The sequence below is a fragment of the Hyperolius riggenbachi genome, chromosome 4 (genome assembly GCF_040937935.1).
Source record: "Hyperolius riggenbachi isolate aHypRig1 chromosome 4, aHypRig1.pri, whole genome shotgun sequence".
NCBI classification, from domain to species: domain Eukaryota; kingdom Metazoa; phylum Chordata; class Amphibia; order Anura; family Hyperoliidae; genus Hyperolius; species Hyperolius riggenbachi.
This window is the reverse complement of record NC_090649.1, coordinates 328,433,120-328,456,058: the sequence shown is the minus strand read 5'-3', so window position 1 is coordinate 328,456,058 and position 22,939 is coordinate 328,433,120. Positions and strand designations below refer to the sequence as shown.

Genomic DNA, 22,939 nt, shown 5'->3' with positions numbered 1-22,939 from the left:
GTTGCCCTAGTCTGAGGTCAAGAGCGCTCTGGAGCAGGTTTTCATCCAGGATGTGTCTGTACATTGCTACAGTCATCCTTCTCTTTATCTTGACTAGTCTCCCGCTGAAAAACATCCCCACAGCATGATGCTGCCACCACCATGATTGGGATGGTATTGGCCTGGTGATGAGCAGTGCCTGGTTTCCTTCAAATGTGAAGGCTTTTATAACCAAGAATTCAATCTTTGTCCCATCAGATCAGAGAATTTTGTTACTCATGGCCTGAGAGTCCCTCAGGTGCCTTTTTTGGCAAACTGCAGGCGGGCTGCCATGTGCCTTTTACTAAGGAGTGGCTCCTGTCTTGACACTCTACCATACAGGTCTGATTGGTGTATTGCTGCAAGGATTGTTGTGCTTCTGGAGGGTTCACCTCTCTCCACAGAAGACCTCTGGTAGAGTGACCATCAGGTTCTTTTTTTCCTTTAACCTCCAGGACAGGTCCACCACGAGAACGACAGGCTCCTCCCAGGAACAGGAAACGTCCAGATAGAGCACTCTATAAAACTTTGTCCAACCCCTTGATCCCCAGTTGACGTTTCCTGTTCCAGGAACAAGGAGTGCTCTGGTCGCTCGCCGGTCCGTCAGACCAGGAGAGTTTGGGACTTGGTTGGCGGCTATGGGTGGACCTGCCTGGAGAGGTTTTGCGGTCCGGAGGGGGAAGAAAGAGTGGAGTTACCTTCCCCATGGCTGTCCTGGCTGCCCGAGTTGCGGCGGATCCGGAGGACACGCGCGGCGTCCATGATTCCCCTTGGGCGGAGGCTAGTGGCGCGCCGGAAGTGACGCGGGGATCATGCGGGCCTCCGGAGGGAAGGCAGCTGATTGCCCTCAGTTGCGGAGTACGTATGACGTACTTCCGCCCTTACGTGACGTTACTTCCGGTCGCGTGGGTGAAGAGACGCCGGAAGCCCGCATGGTTTGCCAGTTTGTGTTCGGAACGGAGCGGGATGGACGCTAAGCAGGAACCAGGAAAGGTAAGCTTGGCGGAGGCTTGGTGACCTTTACGGTATGAGCTGTACGCCTAGGCCGCGTCTGTATGGAGGTCTGATATAACATTAGAGACTTACAGTTTGCATTTAATAGCCTGCTTAGCGTCTGATCTGAGGTTTGTTATAGTAACCTGTATCTATAGGCCGCGTCTGTACGGAGGTCTGGGATAAGATCAGAGACTTATAGTGTGCATTTAATAGCCTGTTTTAACGTCTGATCTGAGGTCTGTTATACTTAAAATTTTTTGCGGACATAGATGATATATGGAGGTTTTTTTCCACTTTGGGCCAGAGGGCTTTATATATGAATATTATAGCTTGGGCAATTATTTGATACTGTGGGGGAGTAGAGTTATAGAGATATATATATATAGCGGATGCATTTATATGTATATATGGCTCTTCATTCCTGCTCTCCTTGGTCAGGGTTACTGTCACTCTTCATTTTTTCACCGGGTGATATTCCTTTAAATCAAAATCAGAGGAATGACATTGTGTTTTTGTGTTGATTGTTATTTTAGGGCCCGGAGCCTACTGAGCCGACAAAGCCAAGGAGGCGGTGCCCGCTCTGTGATGCAAAAATGGCCCATAACTACAATAAGCAGTTTTGTCAACCTTGTTTAATGAAACTTATACAGGAGCAATCAGGGGGGTTGAAGGAAGAGTTAATGACAGCCGTAAAGAAGGAAATGGCAGACACTATTAAATCTCTAAAGGAGGTGTTTGCTTCTGCTATTCCCCCAGCAGCAGAGTCAGTAAACCCGGGTACAAGTACAGATATACCGGCCGCAGAGACACCTAATACAGAATCTCAGCCTGTAAAACACAAAAGTAAAAGTACAAAGAGAAATATGGTATCTTCCTCTGAAGAGGAGACATGGAGGGGGAGGAGGAAGATAATGATGATGAGTCAGACTCCTCTGCTAAAAGTTGGGACAGCCAGTCTGAGGTTAAGAAAATCTCTAGATTTAGATTTCCAGCTGATGAGACAGAGCAGCTGATAATGGCGATTAACAAGACTTTAAACATTGAATCCAAAAAATCGGAGGAAATATCTATGCATGATAGGTTATATCAAGGAATGGAACCAAAAGAATCATTAACCTTCCCTATACACAGATCCACAAAGAATACCATATTAAGCCAGTGGAAATACCCTGATAGAAAATTGTTCATGTCAAAGGGTTTTATGAAAAGATTTCCATTTACAGAGGAAGATGTCAAAACTTGGGATAGATGTCCCAGGTTAGATGCGGCATTTTCTCAGGTTAATAAAGACAACGAATTGGCCTTTGAAGATCTAGGCTATCTAAAAGATCCGCAGGATAAAAAGGTAGAATTCGCTCTTAAGAAAGCCTGGACAGCAGCAGGAGCAAATTTTAGACCTGCAGCTGCCACAACTTGTGTAGCGAGAGTTCTATCCCTATGGGTTAAGAAAGTAGAGGAGAAAGTTGAAAAAGGAGCCTCTAAGGAGGAGATTTTGGAATCATTAGAAGTGGTCTCTAAGGCCACTGATTACATAACTGATGCAGCAGCTGAGAATATCAGAGTAAATGCTAGAACCTCGGCATTAATTAACACAGCAAGGAGGAATCTGTGGATAAAGAATTGGGAAGGTAGTCAGGCCTCAAAAGCCAGAATATGCAATATCTCCTTCAATGGAGAATTACTATTTGGAGAGCAGTTAGACCAAATATTAGAAAGAACTTCTGATAGAAAGAAGGGATTCCCAAAAAAGAAAAAGTTTATACAGAACAAAAGATTCTTTAGGCGAAATAGACAAGACAACAAGGATAAGCCTCAGCAGAGGAGAAGACCTTGGGCCATTAACAGAGAGGGGACGAAAAGGAGTTTTCTTTTTCGAAACCAGGAGGGACAAGAAAAGAAATGACGCCAGAGAAAAAGTTGGGGGGCGTCTGTCGGGATTCTATTCCCAATGGACAAAAATTTCCAAAAGCGATTTCATCCTCAATCTCATAAATCAGGGGTACAAGATTCAGTTTCAATCCTTCCCTCCAAAGAGATTTATTTCCACGTCCCTTCCAAAAGAAAAAGAGAAAAAGCTAGCGTTAAAAAGCATCGTAAAATCAATGTTAGACGAAAACGTGGTCATTCCGGTTCCAGAAAATCAAATCTCGAGCATTCAGGGATTTTATTCGACGGTATTTTTAGTAAAAAAGCCGACGGGGAAATTCAGACTGATTCTAAACCTAAAGGCCCTGAACCCCTTCGTATCTTATCAGAGATTCAGGATGGAATCAATTTACTCTGTGCGAACCTTGTTAACCCAAAATTGTATAATGACAAATATAGATCTGAGGGACGCTTATTGGCACATTCCGATAAGGGAGTCATCTCAAAAGTTCCTCAGATTTGCAATAAAAGAAAAAAGAATGATTCAGCATTTTCAATTCAGGGTCCTACCTTTCGGGATATCATCGGCACCGAGGATATTCTCAAAGGTAATGGCGGAGGTGACAAAGTTTTTCCACATGGAAGGGATTCTTGTAATCCCGTACCTAGACGATCTCCTGGTAGTGGCAGAATCATATCAGAAATCAAAAGAAAATACAGAAAGGGTGTTAGAACAATTACAAACCCTCGGATGGATAGTAAACTGGGACAAATCAGTCCTTCAACCAACATCAAAGATCCAGTTTCTGGGAGTCATTATAGATTCAGAGACAGAGAGAATGTATTTGCCAGTCGAAAAGATAGGGAAGTTAAAAGTTATGATACAGGAATTCATAACAAAGCCAGTAATGACGATAAGACAAGTAATGAAAGTTTTGGGATTCCTGACATCAACAGCTCCAGCTATACAGTGGGCAATGATGCATACAAGACACTTACAAAATTGGATGCTAAAAGTTTGGAACAAGACACAGGACAATCTAGAGACACAGGTCATATGTCCACCAGACGTACTGAAGTCCTTGGAGTGGTGGTTATCGGAGAAGATACTCACCGAAGGCAGGATGTGGATCATACCAACAGGGAAGATTATCACGACCGATGCAAGTCTTATAGGTTGGGGTGCACATCTGCAGGGAAGAATGTTACAGGGGCGGTGGCCAAAGTGTGTGAGGATGCAGTCATCCAATTACAGGGAGCTAGCAGCTATACAAAAAGCACTAGAACAGAGTGTACAGACACTGATGGGTCATCATGTTCAGGTCAGGTCAGACAACACCACAGCGGTAGCATATTTGAATCGGCAAGGGGGTACAAAGTCAGCGAAGCTGATGGAACTGGCCATGAACATATTAACAATAGCGGAAAAGAATTTTCTATCATTATCAGCAATACATCTGAAGGGATCATTAAACACGATAGCAGATTTTCTGAGCAGACGAAAGGTGTCAAATACAGAGATGGAAATATCAGACAAGATGTTCAGAAGATTGATCACACAGTGGGGTCGACCACGAGTAGATATGTTCGCAACCAAGCAAAACACAAAGTGCAGAAGATTCTACTCCCTGAATCCAAGCAAAGGAGCCGAAGCGGTAGATGCGCTAAGTCAGAACTGGATATTCGACAAGGGGTACGCATTTCCACCAATACAGCTAGTGCCACGAGTATTACACAAGTTATCAAGGACCAAGACAGTAGTAATTATGGTAGTCCCGGATTGGCCAGCAAGAAGTTGGTATCCACTACTACTAAAGATGAGGCTGGAGGGTCCAATAAGGATTCCGGACAAGGAAGTACTAGCTCAGGGGTCAAGAAGAACTGGAAGCTCTATTCCAAATCTAAGCCTGTCAGCCTGGCTTCTGAGAGGTCCCCTTTAAGGAAAAGAGGAGTATCAGAAAGGGTTATTAGTACTCTGTTGGACTGTAGGAAGAAAGTTACAAGAAAAATTTACCTCAAATATTGGAAAACCTTTAATATGTGGCAGGAAGAGTCAGGGTTCAAGGGTGATTTAGTGCCAACCATTTTAGAGTTTCTACAGGACAGGGTAGAAAAGAATATTTCGTTAAGTACTTTAAAGGTACAGGTAGCAGCAATATCTACCTTTATGGATGAGAGGTTAGCAAGGGACCCCCTTATCATCCAATTTTTTAAGTCAGTGGAGAGAAAGAGACCTATGTTAAAGAAAAGAGTTCCCAGTTGGGATTTATCCTTAGTTTTAAAGGTACTAAAGAAAGAACCCTTTGAGCCCATAGCAGATATTTCCTTCAGTCTATTGACAATGAAGACGGTATTTCTTATAGCTATTACATCGGCTAGACGGGTGAGCGAATTAGAAGCCCTATGTTGTGATGAACCGTTTTGTATAATACTTAGAGATGAAGTGATACTGAAGACATGTGATGAATTTCTCCCAAAAGTTACTACAAAATTTCACAGATCCCAGGACATTGAATTACCATCATTTAAAGAGGAACCAACATTGGATGTAAGAAGATGCCTTATGTGTTATTTAGAGAGGGTAGCGGAATTTAGAAACTCTAGAACTTTGCTAATTAACCCGTCAGGAGCTACAAGAGGTAGTAAAATGTCAAAGAGATCTATAGCTAGATGGATAAAATTATGTATAGAGGAAGCCTATAGGATTACAGGGAATACGGTAGTAGATACAATTAGAGCCCATTCAGCTAGGGCAGCTGCCACCTCATGGGCTTACAGAGCGGGTGCTACGCCAGAAGAGATCTGCAGAGCAGCCACGTGGTCAAGTTTAAGCACCTTCTCTAGACACTACAGAATAGACCTGATGTCTGCAAGACAGCAATCATTTGGAAGGAAAGTTCTGCAGGCAGTCAGCCCACCCTAAATTGGTAAGATTCTTGCTCATCTTCTCGTGGTGGACCTGTCCTGGAGGTTAAAGGAAAAAACAATGTTAGTTACCTGGTAACATCCTTTTTAGTAACCTCCAGGACAGGTCCGTAACCCACCCGATATCAATTATATGTATATATATATATATGATGATGTGAGAGTATATGTATATGCAGTATGAATATTAAAACCCCTTTTTTGTTTAGGAACAGTACTTGAAATTGACTGGGGATCAAGGGGTTGGACAAAGTTTTATAGAGTGCTCTATCTGGACGTTTCCTGTTCCTGGGAGGAGCCTGTCGTTCTCGTGGTGGACCTGTCCTGGAGGTTACTAAAAAGGATGTTACCAGGTAACTAACATTGTTTTCACTTCCCTTACTAAGGCCCGTCTCCCCCGATCGCTCAGTTTAGATGGCTGGCCAGCTTTAGGAAGAGCCCTGGGGCCATATGCAATTCACTTTGTCTCCTGAGTTTTCACCCAGGTGATATTTTCACAGCTTGTCATAAAATGCCAGTTAAGCCATCAGCTTTTAAAGGAGAACTGTAGTGAGAGGTATATGGAGGCTGCCATATTGATTTCCTTTTAAGAAATACTAGTTGCCTGGCAGCCCTGCTAAGCTTTCTGCCTGCAGTAGAGTGAATCACACCAGAAACAAGCATGCAGCTAATCCTGTCAGATCTGACAAAAATGTCAGAAACCTCTGATATGCTGCATGCCTGTTCAGGGTCTAGGGCTTAAAGTATTAGAGGCTGAGGATCAGCAGGATAACCAGGCAACTTGTATTGCTTAAAAGGAAAGCAATATGACACCCTCCATATACCTCTCACTACAGTTCTCCTTTAAACCCCTAGCAAGCAAGAAAATACTCAAAATAAATTTGATAATACTTTTTTACCAACTTTTGGGTACTTTTTCAATTGAAAACGATGAACATGTTGTTTAAAGAGAAGATGAAAATGTAACTCCTAAGAGAAAGTGAATTGCATATGGCCCCTGGTGGTTTTGAACTTCTTCCACTTATGGATGAAGGAAGCCACTGTGCTTATTGGGATCGTCAAAGCAGCAGAAAATGTTCTGTAACGTTCCCTCGATTTGTGCCTTGAGACAATCCTGTCTCAGAGGTCTACAGAAAATTCCTTTAACTTTGTGCTTGGTTTGTTCCCTTACATGAACTGTCAACTATGGGACCTTATATAGACAGGCGTGTGCCTTTCCAAATCTTGTCCAATCAAATGAATTTTAACCTCCTCTGCATTCAGTTTTTCCTGTTTTTTTGTGCAAAAAGTTTTTCAGTTTGTTTTCATAGCCTTTTTTCCAGTAACTTACCAAAACATGTCAAGCAAGGGTCTAGAATGCATTTTGAGTGTAATAAAAGCTTGAAACATAAAATGAAATCAAAACTAAATTTCAAAATACTCCCCAAAATAAATCTCTGAGCAGCTGCAGCTCGGACGTGTAAAGGATCAATCTGCACTAATACAAATATAAAGGTGGTCATACATCTAGCGATGATGGGCAAATTTGACCAAGAAAAAGATCTCTCTGATCTAATCTGATTAGAGAAAGATCTATCAGCTGCCCATACACCACAGGCCAAAATCCCAATCGATTTCAGCATGAAGTCTCTTGGGAATTGGCGGAGCTCGCCGCTGCCCCCAGTGTATAAATGTACCCCATATGTGTGCATCCATATATTACCTGTCCTGTGTCGCCCAGTATCCATCAGTCTTTGGGAGTCCTCGCAGGTTATTGCAGTAAATTCAACAAAAATAAATTAGTTTGCCGCCTGATGTTGATGCTACTGCGTGTCCCTGGCGTCATCAACACTGATTGCTGAGGAACATGTCACTAGCGGAGGTACAAGACGAGGGATCAACACACCAATGGTGAGTATAAACCAACTCCATCATAAAGTTTAGGTGTTCCCCAATATAGGAATCCAGGTACAGGTGTGGCCAGTATAGGTAGCCAGGTTTAGGTGTTCCCCAGAAGCCATATAGCCCCTGGTGGTTTTGGCCAGGTGTGGCCAGTATATGTAGCCAGGTTTAGGTGTTCCCCAGTATAGGAAAACGGGTACAGGTGTGGCTAGTATCGGGAGCCAGGTTTAGGGGTTCCCCAGTATAGGAAGCCAGGTACAGGTGTGGCCAGTATAGGAAGCCAGGTACTGGTGTGGCCAGTATAGGTAGCCAGTTTCAGGTGTTCCCCAGTATAGGAAGTCAGGTACAGGTGTGGCCAGTATACGTAGCCATGTTTAGGTGTGCCCCCCCACCCCCTGATCCCACCCCGATACCCAGCGCTTATACTTACCGTGCCTCTCTCAGCCACAGAACCTGGCGCCCAACTTGGGTCTTCTCCTGCGGATGATCGGGATCGGCATATAACGTCATGATGTCACCCACTGGTCCCGATCCTCCGCACAGAGAAGACCGGATCTGTGCAGCGGGGTTCTGCGATCGCTAGAGAGAGGCATGGTAAGTTAAAGCGCTGGGGATCGGGTGGGGGGGAGGCAGGGGATGGGGGGCACATATTCTAACCTATACTGGGGACACCTATAGGTTGGGAAACATCCTTGGCGGTAGGCCTGTAATGGTGATGGGCGCTTTCATCTTCTTTTTCCTGCCCATAGCCATTACGGGCTAAACGCCAGGGAGGTTAACACAGGTGGACTCCAATTAAGCTGCCGAAACATCTCAAGGATGATAAGGGAAAACGGTGCACCTGAGTTCTATTTTGAGCTTCATGGCAAGGGCTGTGAATACTTATGTACACATCCTTTCTCTCATTTTTTAATCTTTAATAAATTTGCAAAAACCTCAAGTAAGTGGCATTCTGAGGAAAAAAGTGAACTTAATCCATTTTGGAATAAGACTAACTTAATAAATGTGGAAAAAGTAATGTGCTGTGAATACTTTGCGTTTGCACTGAAAGACTGTAACTGTGGTAGGGATTTGATTGTAAGTTCCTCTGAGGCACAGATAATGACATAACTACATAATAAGATTAAAGGTTAGCGCTCCTAGAATTTTAGCAATCAAACACTATGTGGTGCGCGCCCACACAATCTGATGAGAAAATTGTCCAAAAGTTAGTTCTTCCTGAGCTGCGCTCAAGACCTCACCCAAGTAGAAAATAACCTGATAATGTCCACCAAAAGACAAAAGTCCTTTTCACAGGTCTTGACCACATCCAAGGTTCCTTAATGTCCTTCCTCGCAGGGTCACACATAAAACATAAAGAGAAGGAAAACAGCCAATATCGTAATTCTGTGATGACAATCAAATTCTCACCACCTTCACATAGGTTATGAATAATGATCCTGTGAAATTAATTTGACCAAAACACCTCAGGTGAGCACCTTGACATTCCCCCACAATGTCCACACTAACCCAAAAATCCTCCAAAATTCTCCGGAGGTAAGATTGATAGCATTGGGGGATAGTATCCACACTTTATGCTCAGGTCATCAAACACTGTCCAAACTAAAATTGCAATATATAGCTTAAAATGGGCGGAGCTACCTCAGACGTTGCTGGCAATACTGAAGCTCGGGACGCAGGGATTTCAAGCGGTGGACGGATGAGTGGTCACCCGGGACTCCACTGTATTCTTGAGCGCTTGACTTGTCTTCACTTGTGAGTGCAATTTGTGAATTTGAATCCACTTTTAATAAATGGTCTTGCTCTAAAGGGATGTCAGGATGCCTCTTACTATTAAAATGCAGTTTCTGCACAGAGTTTTGTTTATTGACGCTGGTAAATTACTGAACTTCTACTGCACCTGTGAACATTGTTATGAAATAGCACACAAAAGTCTAACATACTTAATACTGTGATTTACCGAGCACTTTCCATTTACTGCACTGTGCTCTATGAATCGAGGCCAAAAAGGTTTCACTACCAAGCAATAGCCTTTTTTGAATGAGACCAACAATAGAAACTTTCATAATATTTCATTTCATAATAACTTTTAGAAGTACTAGTCTGCTTTAATTTGGATTTTTTTTTATCCACCAAACAGAATCATTTAATTTCATTGACAATATGTTTCGTTGTTTTGCAGCCTATGGAAATTGAAGTTGAATCTCAGGTTGACTTGTATGGCCATACAGAAGAAGTAACCAGCCTGTTTATCTGTAAGCCCTACAGCATATTAATTAGTGTGAGCAAGGATGGCACCTGCATCATATGGGATCTAAACAGGTATAATCATGTATCTAATAACTTCTGAACCTTTGGTGCAAATTTATGACCCTGGATCTGCCACTCTTCTCATGCTTCACCAGTATTGTTATGTAGCAGATAATTGCCCCAAGAACAAACTCACTGCAATAGAAAGTGTCTTGCATATTAGGTCATCTAATATCAATACTTATGATTAATGGGTAACAAGTTATGCCTGTCCTTTGCAGTTGGTTGTATTGGATTATTAATTTTGCCAGATACGCTAACATTGCTTTGCTGCTAAGGAACACACCCTGCTTCTCCTACCTCTCCATGGTACAGTACATGCAGCTGAGCGTGTATATCTGCATTAGGATTACTGGACTGACTAAAAGGAATGGTTGTATTGGGCTTTGTATGATTTGAGTATTATCAAAGTCTGCACATAGTTTTAGGCTTGCAAATCTGCTGAGTTATAATCAAAGGTTGCATATTTTATTATCTGTCTGTAAGGCTTCAAATGATTTGACTTCTGTAAAGTTCCCTGACTTTTCTTTGAAGTCTGATTAGATGGTCTGATCTGAGAGTTAGTACGATCAGAGTCTAAACTAATAATCTTTTCTGAGTTATGTACCTATGGTTCATATATTGAAACAGAAAAATGTCAAGCTTTTTTAACTGTTTATAATTGGCTATGGAGATGCACAGTGGGTGACGTCTAGAGGACAGTGCAGAATTTGCCATCACGAAACCTAGCTACTCATCATGGAGGATTTACTGATCATTTTTTCTGTCTGCTAAGCTGGAGCAGAGATATCGGTTACTTATATAAGAAAATGCAAAATATATGGACTAGACATGGAGAAAATACATGTGCTTGAAGTGCAATAATACTCATATCTATCAGAGCACCAATACTATAAAACATAAAAAAATAAACCATATCAAATCTATCATAACAAGCATTCCAGATGGTTCCCAATCCCCCCCTTCTGACTCCTGGCTTGGTTACCATGCTTGATTACGTCACTGCAGCTGCAGTATCATATTAAAGGGACTCCGAGCAGTGCAGAAACTATGGAAAGATGCATATCATTTTAAAGCTCTCTTTCTCCTCTTTCCAATGATATATAAACCACCGCCCTACGCCTTTTAGTTTTCGCTATTTTCGCGATTGAAATTGCCGCGGCAGCGATTTCAATCGCGAAAATAGAGAAAACTAAAAGGCGTAGGGCGACGATTTAGGTGTCGCCAGAAAGAGGAGAAAGAGAGCTTTAAAATGATATCCATCTTTCCATAGTTTCTTGTATTACTTTTCCCAGTGTCAGCAGCTCCATTCAGCAGAAAAAGTCGCCCTGTATAATACAATGTAACTATGGAAAGTTGGATATCATTTTAAAGCTCTCTTTCTCCTCTTTCTGGCGACACCTAAATCGTCGCCCTACGCCTTTTAGTTTTCTCTATTTTCGCGATTGAAATCGCGGCCGCGGCAATTTCAATCACGAAAATAGCGAAAACTAAAAGGCGTAGGGCGGCGGTTTATATATCATTGGAAAGAGGAGAAAGAGAGCTTTTAAAATGATATGCATCTTTCCATAGTTTCTGCACTGCTCGGAGTCCCTTTAATATTACATTCTGTGATGTGTGCACTGCTACTCCTTTCTCTTTAGTTCCCCCTCCAAACTTGGGGTCCACTAGAGCGATTTCCGCTGTCAAGGAATCCCCAGCACTTGCAAAAGTGCTAGGCTAAGTAATGCCAAAAGCACAGTTGCACCCATTCTGCTTGAACCAATCTTTTGAACTTGGAATTCACAATGCATCTGTACCAGTCACAGTCTGTTATGTGAGGATTGAGTAAACAAAGGATCTTATCTATTTTTTATAAATCAGCTAAAAACCTCTCAAGACCCTATTTGAATGTTTTTTTTTTTCAATTAAGGCAGCGTAATGACGTGTTTGTGTTTTGCAAAAAAAAAAAAATCTTTGTATTTTGATGTTGCATGTACAGTATATAACTGTGTGCTCTAACATCTAGTCAGCATACAGGATTTGAGTCTGATGAAGGCTGAAGAGCCCCAAAAAAGCTTACTCTTATTCTTTTAAGTTAGGGTATCATTCTTCTTTAAACCTTCGTTCATACTCTTTTGGTAGAGATGTTGAATGAGATGCTAATAATTCTGGTATGCATGAAAATGTAATACAAATGGTATGCAACGTGTAATTGGGCCAATCAAATGCACTTCCTGACAATATTGATTGGCCCTCTTCCAAACCGCATACAATTAGTATTATATTTGCATGCAAGCCAGAATGATTAGCATCTCACTGAGCATCTCTGCTCTTAGGCGTGACTACATTTGCACCTATGATTAAAAATACATTAATGTTGCATGAGCTGCTTTCCTGCTAAGAAGTATGTCTCTGAAATGCAAGTTTACACAGGGCAAAATAAACCACACATTTGATCTCCTTCTAAAACAATGCCTTTAATGCTTCTTTAGATGGTGGGAAAATGATGGCCTATGGATGCTGGCTTATTAACATTTCATTATTTCATGTGGTTGAAAGAGCCTAATAATACAGGAGGAGGAAGTGTCATACATTATCTGGACTCCTTCATATAAAAATGCCTCCCAGTGGCCTCTTAGCTTTATAACTCTACAAGATAGAGAGCAGAGTTCCCAGCAGAGCACAGTTGTTGGATTTATGAAGACAGATATATGTATTTATAGAACTTCAAAGGGTAGCTCCATTTCAAGACAATACGAGGAAAACCTGATCATCATATCCTTCGTATACCTGTATATTACAAGGGTTTTAGCATATTTCACTGCAGGTGGTTTTCAGTTTCTGTTCTGTAGCTAATAATACTGACACTGAGGTGAGTTCCTTACGTGAATTATGTGATGAGAGGCAGAGTTTAGGAAAAGGAAATCTACTATCCTGGAAGATGTATGATCTCTTTCCTTATCTACTTAGCAGACTGATTGTAGTAGATCTAATGACCGTGTATGCCAGAGCTGCCCACACTTTTCCAGCTTGCAGGCTACTTCAAAAAAATAAAATTGCAAATGATCTACCAGGTAAAATCTACCTACATATGCAAGTCACAGCTGCAGCACATGCACAGCTCCAGTCTATTATCACAAGTCACCAGTCAATTAGATGCATATCATAGAGTCCTCCTCAGTATGCCAAATAGAACAGTGCTTGGCCAAATAGATTCAATATATCATGCTTACAATATCATGCTTCGTGTCTGGGAAAACTGTAATCCGCCGTAGCACATAATGCTTCTATAAGTATGACTCCCCACCTTGCAACATCAAAATCATCTACTCTGCAAAACTTCAGGACAGCATATTGCACTAAGCCCATCCATGTCAAAGGGACAGAGTATCATGCATACGTCACTCAGGTGGGAAGTATGGGATGAACCCAGAACTCCTTTGTGATCTGCCTGTAGATCACAACTTGTTCAATGGGCACCCCTGGTTTAGACAATGCCTAATGTGTGCAGACTTTAAATACTTTTTTTTAGAGAAGTCCTTATTGGGAGCTCCACACAGCACAACATGCAGGATAATTTGCTAAAGAAAAAGTGCTGTAGCAATCCTGTAAATCCATGACTCGTAAGTGTAGTAGAACATGTGGGGAGAGCCAGACTCTTCTCAACTATCTGTTTTGTCCAACCCACCAATCTTCCCCAGGTTGTGTCTGCTCAGGTATACAGGTCTTCATTTTGAAAGGGGGAAGGGCAAGAAAGCCCAGGTAAGAATAGCTTAGTGTTGTCTATTCTAGAGCTTGTATTTATTACTGTCCGCTACTTTCATTGAACTTAAACATCCAGTAACCTGTTTTTTCCTTTGTAGATTATGTTATGTTCAAAGCCTTACAGGCCACAAAAGTCCAGTAACAGCAGTTTCTGCTAGCGAAACATCTGGTGACATAGCAACAGTTTGTGACTCGGGTAGGTTACAAAAACAGAGAAGTGCTGAACATAGGTGCTGAAAGTGTTGTACTCTAGAAAGTGTTTGTTTTTTATGTCTCATTATAAGATACATAGTGTAACATACAGTTTTCTGCATTTTGCAAATCATTTGTGTTTAACAAAATGTAGGGACATTGGCAAAATAATGGAGATTTCAAAACCCTTTAAGAGCTTTTTACACTGCAAATCATAAAAAAGTAGTGTTTTTTTTGTTTTTTTTAAACCTGTTAAAAGTAGTGTGATTTGATTACAATTTTACAATGAGATTTCAATTTTCTGCAACTGCTTTTGGCAATCTTCGCTGGATGCTAGGAACACAAGTGCAAAGGCTATAAAAATGTAGCAGGCAGGATGTCTTTGATCAGGCACAGTCGGACCGCATTTGGATTGCACCAGTGTAAAAGTTTATTGTGAATTTGAGTATTTTGCAGATGTCCTGGCGTTTTCACTGACAATCGAAAATGGATTGCAAAAGCAGCAAATCACATGTAGTATAAAACAGCCCTTACACTAGTGCAATCTTATTTCGATCTGATTTGGCCTGATTACAAACATCGGCCCTGATGCACTTTTTGAGCACTTGCGTTTTTGCAGGAAGTCCAGTGAAAATCTCAAAATGCAAATGCAGACGCAAAAAAACAAAATGCTGAGATAACATGCTGGAAAACTGTAAAGATTGTGACAAAATGACACCATGTTACTGCGGTTTGCAATTTGCAGCGTAAAATGGCCCTTCTGATGCAGTTAATTAGGAATGCAGAAAATGTGACGTGTGCATTTTTCGAATGCCCTAATTTTGGTTTTGGAGAAGCAAAAGGATTATAGTTTGTATCTATTGGTGAAATTAAACAGACAATGTTGTTAGAGGGATACTTAAATTCACGAATGAAGATTCCATCCCCTGCTTTTATTCTTGCCTTTTCTAGTTGGAGGTGGAAGTGATCTGAGACTCTGGACTGTGAATGGAGATCTTATTGGTCATGTACACTCTAGAGAGATTGTTTGCTCTGTTGCATTCTCTAACCAACCAGAAGGAGTATCTGTGAATGTAATTGCTGGAGGACTGGAAAACGGCATTGTCCGGTAGGCTTGACGTTGTACTGCTGTAATTACTTTGCCCTCTCCTAAAAGTTGTTAAAATAATTACAGACTTAAGTGAAAATTTGCATCCATTCCTTATTTTATGAGTTGATATTCTTGTAGCATTCTCTTCACATCAGTCGGCGTATTGCCAGATATGAGACAAGGTACCAAAAAGTAGGAATGGCTAGAAGAGGGGACGATGGCCATGTTAAAAGCAGGCATGGCTGGGATTTGAGCAGTAACCGCATACAGTGGTTTGCAAAACTATTCGGCCCCCTTGAAGTTTTCAAAATTTTGTCATATTACTGCCACAAACATGAATCCATTTTATTGGAATTCCACGTGAAAGACCATTACAAAGTGGTGTACACGTGAGAAGTGGAACGAAAATCATACATGATTCCAAACCTTAAAAGAAAAAAAATAACTGCAAAGTGGGGTGTGCGTAATTATTCAGCCCCCTTTGGTGTGAGTGCAGTCAGTTGCCCATAAACATTGCCTGATGAGTGCTAATGACTAAATAGAGTGCACCTGTGTGTAATCTAATGTCAGTACAAATACAGCTCCTCTGTGACGGCCTCAGAGGTTGTCTAAGAGAATATTGGGAGCAACAACACCATAAAGTCCAAAGAACACACCAGACAGGTCAGGGATAAAGTTATTGAGAAATTTAAAGCAGGCTTAGGCTACAAAAAGATTTCCAAAGCCTTGAACATCCCACGGAGCACTGTTCAAGCAATCATTCAGAAATGAAACTCACATGCCGAACAAGGAGAGTGCTGGTCAGAAATGCAATCAAGAGGCCCATGGTGACTCTGGATGAGCTGCAGAGATCTACAGCTCAGGTGGGGGAATCTGTCCATAGGACAACTATTAGTAATGCACTGCACAAAGTTGGCCTTTATGGAAGAGTGGCAAGAAGAAAACCATTGTTAACAGAAAAGCATAAGAAGTCCCGTTTGCAGTTTGCCACAAGCCATGTGGGGGACACAGCAAACATGTGGAAGAAAGTGCTCTGGATAGATGAGATCGGAATGGAACTTTTTGGCCAAAGTGCAAAACGCTATGTGTGGTGAAAAACTAACACTGCACATCACTCTGAACACACCATCCCCACTGTCAAATATGGTGGTGGCAGCATCATGCTCTGGTGGTGCTTCTCTTCAGCAGGGACAGGGAAGCTGGTCAGAGTTGATGGGAAGATGGATAGAGCCAAATACAGGGCAATCTTGGAAGAAAACCTCTTGGAGTCTGCAAAAGACTTGAGACTGAGGCGGAGGTTCACCTTCCAGCAAGACAACAACCCTAAACATAAAGCCAGGGCAATAATGGAATGGTTTAAAACAAAACACATCCATGTGTTAGAATGGCCCAGTCCAGATCTAAATCCAATCGAGAATCAGTGGCAAGATTTGAAAGCTACTGTTCAAACGCTGTCCATCTAATCTGACTGAACTGGAGCTGTTTTGCAAGGATGAATGGGCAAGGATTTCAGTCTCTAAGCTGGTAGAGACATACCCTAAAAGACTGGCAGCTGTAATTGCAGCAAAAGGTGGTTCTACAAAGTATTGACTCAGGAGGCTGAATAATTACGCACACCCCACTTTGCAGTTTTTTGTTTTTTTCTAATGTTTGGAATCGTGTATGATTTTCGTTCCACTTCTTACGTGTACACCACTTTGTATTGGTCTTTCACGTGGAATTCCAATAAGATTGATTCATGTTTGTGGCAGTAATATGACAAAATATGGAAAACTTCAAGGGGGCAGAATACTTTTGCAAACCACTGTAGAAAAGAATGGAATGCATATCTCTCCTGCTGTTTAATTTCTTAGTTAATGTCATTTTTGGTACAGTTTTACAATTTTAACTTTTCATATTTTGTGTCTGTTAAAGCAGGGGTCCCCAACCTTTTTCGGCCCGGGGACCACTACCCAGACCAAAACTTTCCCTGGGATACGAGGGGGGGGGGGGGGGAGGGAGGAGAGAGAGAGAGAGGAGGAGGTGTAGGTAATCCGGTAGCGGCGGTCAGGTACAGGTAGGGTATCTAAATATTTAGTATATAATATATAGTTAGTATAGCTGCCCCAGTATAGTTAGTATAGCTGCCCCAGTATAGCTAGTATAGATGCCTCAGTGTAGTTAGTATAGCTGCCCCAGTGTAGCTAGTATAGATGTCTTAATATAGTTAGTATACTGTAGCTGTCCCAATATAGCCAGTATAGATGCAACATTATAGCTAGTATAGATGCATCATTATAGCTAGTATAGCTGCCCCAGTATAGCTAGTATAGATGCATATATATATATATATATATATATATATATATATATATATATATATATATATATATATATATATATATATATATATATTACATATATATTACATATATACAGGATCTTCTAAAAAAAAATTAGCATATTTTGATAAATTTCATTATTTTTTGTAATGTACTGATAAACATTAGACTTTCATATATTTTAGATTCATTACACACAACTGAAGTCGTTCAAGACTTTTATTGTTTTAATATTGATGATTTTGGCATACAGCTCATGAAAACCCAAAATTCTGCTGAAAAGCTTTATGGAGATGAATATTTCATTTTTCAGCATGACCTGGCACCTGCTCACAGTGCCAAAACCACTGGTAGATGGTTTACTGACCATGGTATTACTGTGCTCAATTGGCCTGCCAATACCTGACCTGAACCCCATAGAGAATCTGTGGGATATTGTGAAGAGAAAGTTGAGACGCAAGACCCAACACTCTGGATGAGCTTAAGGCCGCTATCAAAGCATCCTGGGCCTCCATAACACCTGAGCGGTGCCACAGGCTGATTGCCTCCATGCCACGCCGCATTGAAGCAGTCATTTCTGCAAAAGGATTCCCGACCAAGTATTGAGTGCATAACTGAACATAATTATTTGAAGGTTGACTTTTTGTTTTAAAAACACTTTTCTTTTATTGGTCGGATAAAATATGCTAATTTTTAGAGCTAGAAATTTTGGGCTTTCATGAGCTGTATGCCAAAATCATCAATATTAAAACAATAAAAGGCTTGAACTACTTCAGTTGTGTGTAATGAATCTAAAATATATGAAAGTCTAATGTTTAGCGGTACATTACAGAAAATAATGAACTTTATCACAATATGCTAATTTTTTTAGAAGATCCTGTATATAATACGCACGCACGCACGCACGCACGCACGCACACACACACACACACACATATTATACATATATATTTTTACAAAAATATAACAATTTATAAAAAAATAAGTCACATGTGTCTAAAACTGCACACTTCTACCCAGCATGCACCTTGTCATTGGGAAGTCGGGGGCAAACTACCGCACTCAGCAAATTTTACCGACAGCTTTCCGCACACTTACCGACTGCTATCGCACTTGGAATTTTTTTTATGAATTCACTGCAAAATCCCTCTTTACCTCTTGCGGTAATTTCCCGCCCGTCTCTGAACTACCCCACTCATTTTTATGAATTGAGGCCTAAGTGGGGTAAAAACACTTAGGCCTCAATTCATAATGCATTACTGCATGCGTTATCGCCCAAGCTGTAAATTACCGCATGGTATGTTTTTGTTAGTGGATTTATAAAATTTAACGCATGTTTACCGCATGCGGTATTAGTGTGGTAATGGTGCGGTAATGTAAACGTTGTTTGTGTCGGTAAAGTGAATGAAGTGTATTCATGGAAAAAAAAAGGGGGAATAAGGAAGCGATACATAACAGCTTGTTATCGCCAGCAAAGACCTGGCGAGTTTGCTCTACACAGTAGCATTTTAGATGACAAATGGAGCCCTTGCAGCTTAATTTCAAGGATACAGAGGAGGAAGGGTTAGAAATCGTACAAAGTTATATAATTTTATAAGAAAAAAAAAATATATATATATATTTATTTATTTACCGACTGCTATCGCACTCGGAATTTTTTTTATGAATAAACTGCAAAAACCCTCATTTACCCCTGACGGTAATTTCCCGCCCGTCTCTGAACTACCGCACTCATTTTTATGAATTGAGGCTTTAGTGTTACTTTACATGGGGCTTCTTCCAGCCCCTAGTAGTATCTGAGCTCTTTCGATGTCCTTACAGTTCCCTCAGTTGATCAGCTATCAGCCCAGGTAAAGCCCAGACTTTACAAACTATGGTGCATGCAGTGTCTGGGCTGTGCTCCATCGTTCCAAAGACTTACAACTGCGCATGTGCAGAATACTCCTGGCCACAGGAGCATGATCAAAATGGTGCGCAGCCGAAACAGTGTGTGCACAGTTGCAGACTTTAGTTGGGGACACAGTGGCACAGTAGAGGGGACCGGGAGGACACTGCTGGACCTGAGATACTACTAGGGGCTGGAAGGAGCCCCAGGTAAATAACGCTCAACTATATTCCCCAAGTAAGTTTTCCTATAAATAGTACTCTTAATGGGTTTTCCCAGTAAAAACTTTAACACAGACTAAAACAGTTATAGATTTCGTTTTTTTTATTCCTATATTCTAATATAAAGTAAAAAAAAAAACTACCAAACTTGAAACTTAGCTGTAGTTCATAGGGCACTTGCTTTGGGAATACTTGACCCTTGTAAATAAAAATATAATGCAAGTATGCGAGGAAGGAGTCATAAGATCCAGATATTTGATGGCCATATTGGATTACATTATTACTTAGTGAAAAAATGAGAAAGAAAAAGAAATGCATTAAATGCACCCGTCTGTGTAACAATGCAGGGTACAGATACATCCCACAAGTTTCACAGCAATCGGGATCTGGACAAGCATGTGTTATTATGTAATATGGCATTAATGCATTGACTGGTATAAGACAAGCAATGCAGAAATCTCATATGCCATGTAACATTATGCCAATAACCCAAATGAGTTTTTGTGAAGAAATGCCGCTTTCTTGAATGATTGCCATCAATAAATGAGGATCAGTAGATGCAAGCTACCGGTACCTACTAGAGATAAGAGATATGCAAATACAACTTTCAGATTGATTCAAATAACCAATTAGAATGTTGATGTTCTTTTATTATTATTATTTTTTTCTTCATATAGCGCCAACATATTCCATAGCGCTGTACAATGTGAAAAATTATAAAACAATGGGGAGAATAGACGTGAGCAGTTCAACATACTGTAGTGTCAGGACAACCAGTCACATAAGTACCAATACATACAATTGATGTGTATTGAATAACATCACCGATACTGACCGATGTTCATTTGATAAATTGCAGTGTGGTGGGGTTGAAGACACTGGAGGATATTTATTCCAAATATATTCTTTGCCTGGATCCATTCCACCGGTCCCAGATTCATGTGTACCCCTGGGGTCCTATTGTTAACTGATTTTATTGGGGGTTTTTTAGTACAGAAAATAAAGCACAAACTTGCATCTAGTTCCAGTTCCTGCTTTATGAACACTTGAAAGTTGTTTTCCAAAGTGCTAAATTGACATGCTTTGTTGTAACACTAGCAATAAAAATATCAAACCAGTCCTAAAGGTAGATAAAGAAGACTTGGTTAAAGCGGTATTGTCACCATAAAAATCAAATTTCAACAGCAACTGGTCTGAGTGTATTAAATGATAAAGATGCTAATCCTGCATTCAAAACTTGCAAAACTTTTTCTGCTGTTATGGTTTGTAGTTATCACATACTTTAGGAGCACTGGCCCTAGTGCCAAACAGTGCCAAAGAGTTGAATGCTGGGCGTTATTTTTATCTATAATATATTCCTCCTCTTCCATTTATTTCCCTGCCTAGCTGCTTATCCGAAACACCCTCTGATTACTTGTGTTTACAAGCAAGGCTGAGGTGACTCAGTGATTAGATATGTAAATAAAAAAAAGACAGTGCAGTTGTTAGTATACACCTCAGTGGGAGTGTCTAAAGACTCTGGGAGGAGGGCAGCTAATGAATACACAATGAGCAAGAGAAGGGAGGGGTGAAAACAAGAGTCAGGGAGGATATGATGTCAGCATTCGCTTGGCAAGATGGCCACTGCCTAGAATAGGATTTTCTGCTTTTCCTTTATAAAATTCACAGGAATCATTACGTGGATAGCACAATACATCTGTTATGTAAGTAGAAGTAGTATTTCTCTGCTTATATATATGTGGTTTTTATTTCTAGTTTAGCATGGGTGTCACTTGTTCTTTAAAGGACCACGAAAAAAAAGTAGGCAGATAAAATCTGACAGAACTGACAGGTTTTGGGGCAGTCCATTTCCTCATAGGGGATTCTAAGGCTTTTCTTTGTTTTCAACTGCATTTCCTGAACAGCAGTTGAACTGCCAAAATAGTAACATACCAGCCAACTTCTCTACTCACTTGCACACTATTTTGTCAGTTAGGGCCTATTTCCACTACGCACGGCTTCTGGATGCAGAAAACTGACTCCAATGAATGCCTATGGGAAATCTGCATCCGAAAAATCACGTCAGAATGGCTGCCCCATCATGAAAATGCCACAAGAGTAAGCGGGTTATTGCTGCATTTCATCACGTTACGTTTTTTTTAACAATCGTGATTTTAAAAATTTTGCCCAAAACTCAAAGAAGGACTTTTTAATCCATCTAAAAAGTAAAGATATTTAAATGCTACAAAACGAAAACTATCTCTGTCTAACCTCATTTTTAGGATGTTAGTAGTGAACTGGGTGCATCATTTTGAAATCTATATTTTATGAGTAGAATCAATGGTGGGTAATGTCGATTTCTATATGCTTTTAGATTGTGGAGTACCTGGGACTTGAAACCAGTTCGAGAAATAACATTCCCAAAGTCCAATAAACCAATTGTAAGGTAAGGATGATATTCTCTCTGTGATGTTAACCCTCTCTAATATGGAAGGAAAATAACACTGTTTTAAATTAGTTTTGGAGTTGGAACATGGATTATTTCTGTGATTAGGCTTACATTCTTGAGACTTGGAACATCAAAAGCAATGGGGTTAAGCTATGTGTAGTGAAATCATGGATCTTGCTGCACACTACATTGCTTTAGAACCCTGAACAAAATTGTGCATTTTTCTCCAAACACTGCCATTGCCGTCACTTGCTTTATTATTTTTGCATGTCTTAGTTTACTTGATACTAAGGCTGTAAATGTCATTCATAAGTAACTGACCTGGAACAAGTATGCAGGTCATAAAAAGTAGAACATTTAAAAACATGCTTGTCCTAGATGTCCTAGATACAGTAAATTATTTTAAACGAATGTACTGGTATGTAAACATTCATTTTTTAGAAGCTGGTCATCAGTGGGGACCCCTATGGCTTTTTGTCAGGTGTTTGTTCACCAAAAAGTTCTGAAATTATTATTTTTTCTATATAACATGTTGATAACCCAAGTAAACACCTAGGAAAAAGTATTTTGCTCTAATTATATAAAATATTTAAATGTTCATCAGTCTTATTCAAACAAGGCGTTAACAGTTCCATGGTCTTGCAGTAAAAACAATCTTTTTGTTAAAGATAATTCTGCAAACCATGTGTCATGTACACAGTATTTTAGCTAAACTATGTACCAAAAGTGAAGTTTCGTGCATATAAATGTTCTTCTCCTCTCTGCTACATGCCTAGTGTCAGGGCATCTCATTTCACAGTGTAGCAATAGTCTACAAGCATTGCTGTGCTGGGCGTCTCCGTTCCATTCTCAGTTCCTGAGATGTCTCGCTGAAAACATCCCCATTACTCACTTTCACAGCTTCTAGGAAAAAAAGTCCAAATGGGAGTGTAGGAAGTGATTTGTCAAACGTTGCAGCCCACTTTGTAATTTAGATGAATGCCACTTCTCAACAATGTCCAGCTTTTTTGTTTCCCAGAAAATGCATACAGATTAACCCTTTCCACTCCAATATCTGGA

The 22,939-nt window shown here is 40.6% G+C and overlaps 2 protein-coding genes across 3 annotated transcripts in view; both read left to right on the top strand.

Annotated features, from left to right (window-relative positions):
• The window catches only part of LYST (lysosomal trafficking regulator), a 287,630-nt gene that overhangs the window by 263,880 nt on the left and 811 nt on the right, over nt 1-22,939 (top strand). For both annotated transcript variants that reach the window (XM_068231777.1, XM_068231776.1), the window contains exons 48-51: nt 9,869-10,008; nt 13,842-13,939; nt 14,887-15,043; nt 21,806-21,877. In XM_068231777.1, coding sequence (XP_068087878.1) covers nt 9,869-10,008; nt 13,842-13,939; nt 14,887-15,043; nt 21,806-21,877 — 467 coding nt within the window. The remainder of the gene's footprint in view (nt 1-9,868; nt 10,009-13,841; nt 13,940-14,886; nt 15,044-21,805; nt 21,878-22,939) is intronic.
• On the top strand, nt 2,714-6,152 carry LOC137570815 (uncharacterized). The gene is made up of 2 exons (XM_068279523.1): nt 2,714-5,807; nt 6,015-6,152. The coding sequence occupies exon 1, from the start codon at nt 2,963-2,965 to the stop codon at nt 5,801-5,803; it is 2,841 nt and encodes a 946-aa protein (XP_068135624.1). The 5' UTR covers nt 2,714-2,962; the 3' UTR covers nt 5,804-5,807; nt 6,015-6,152.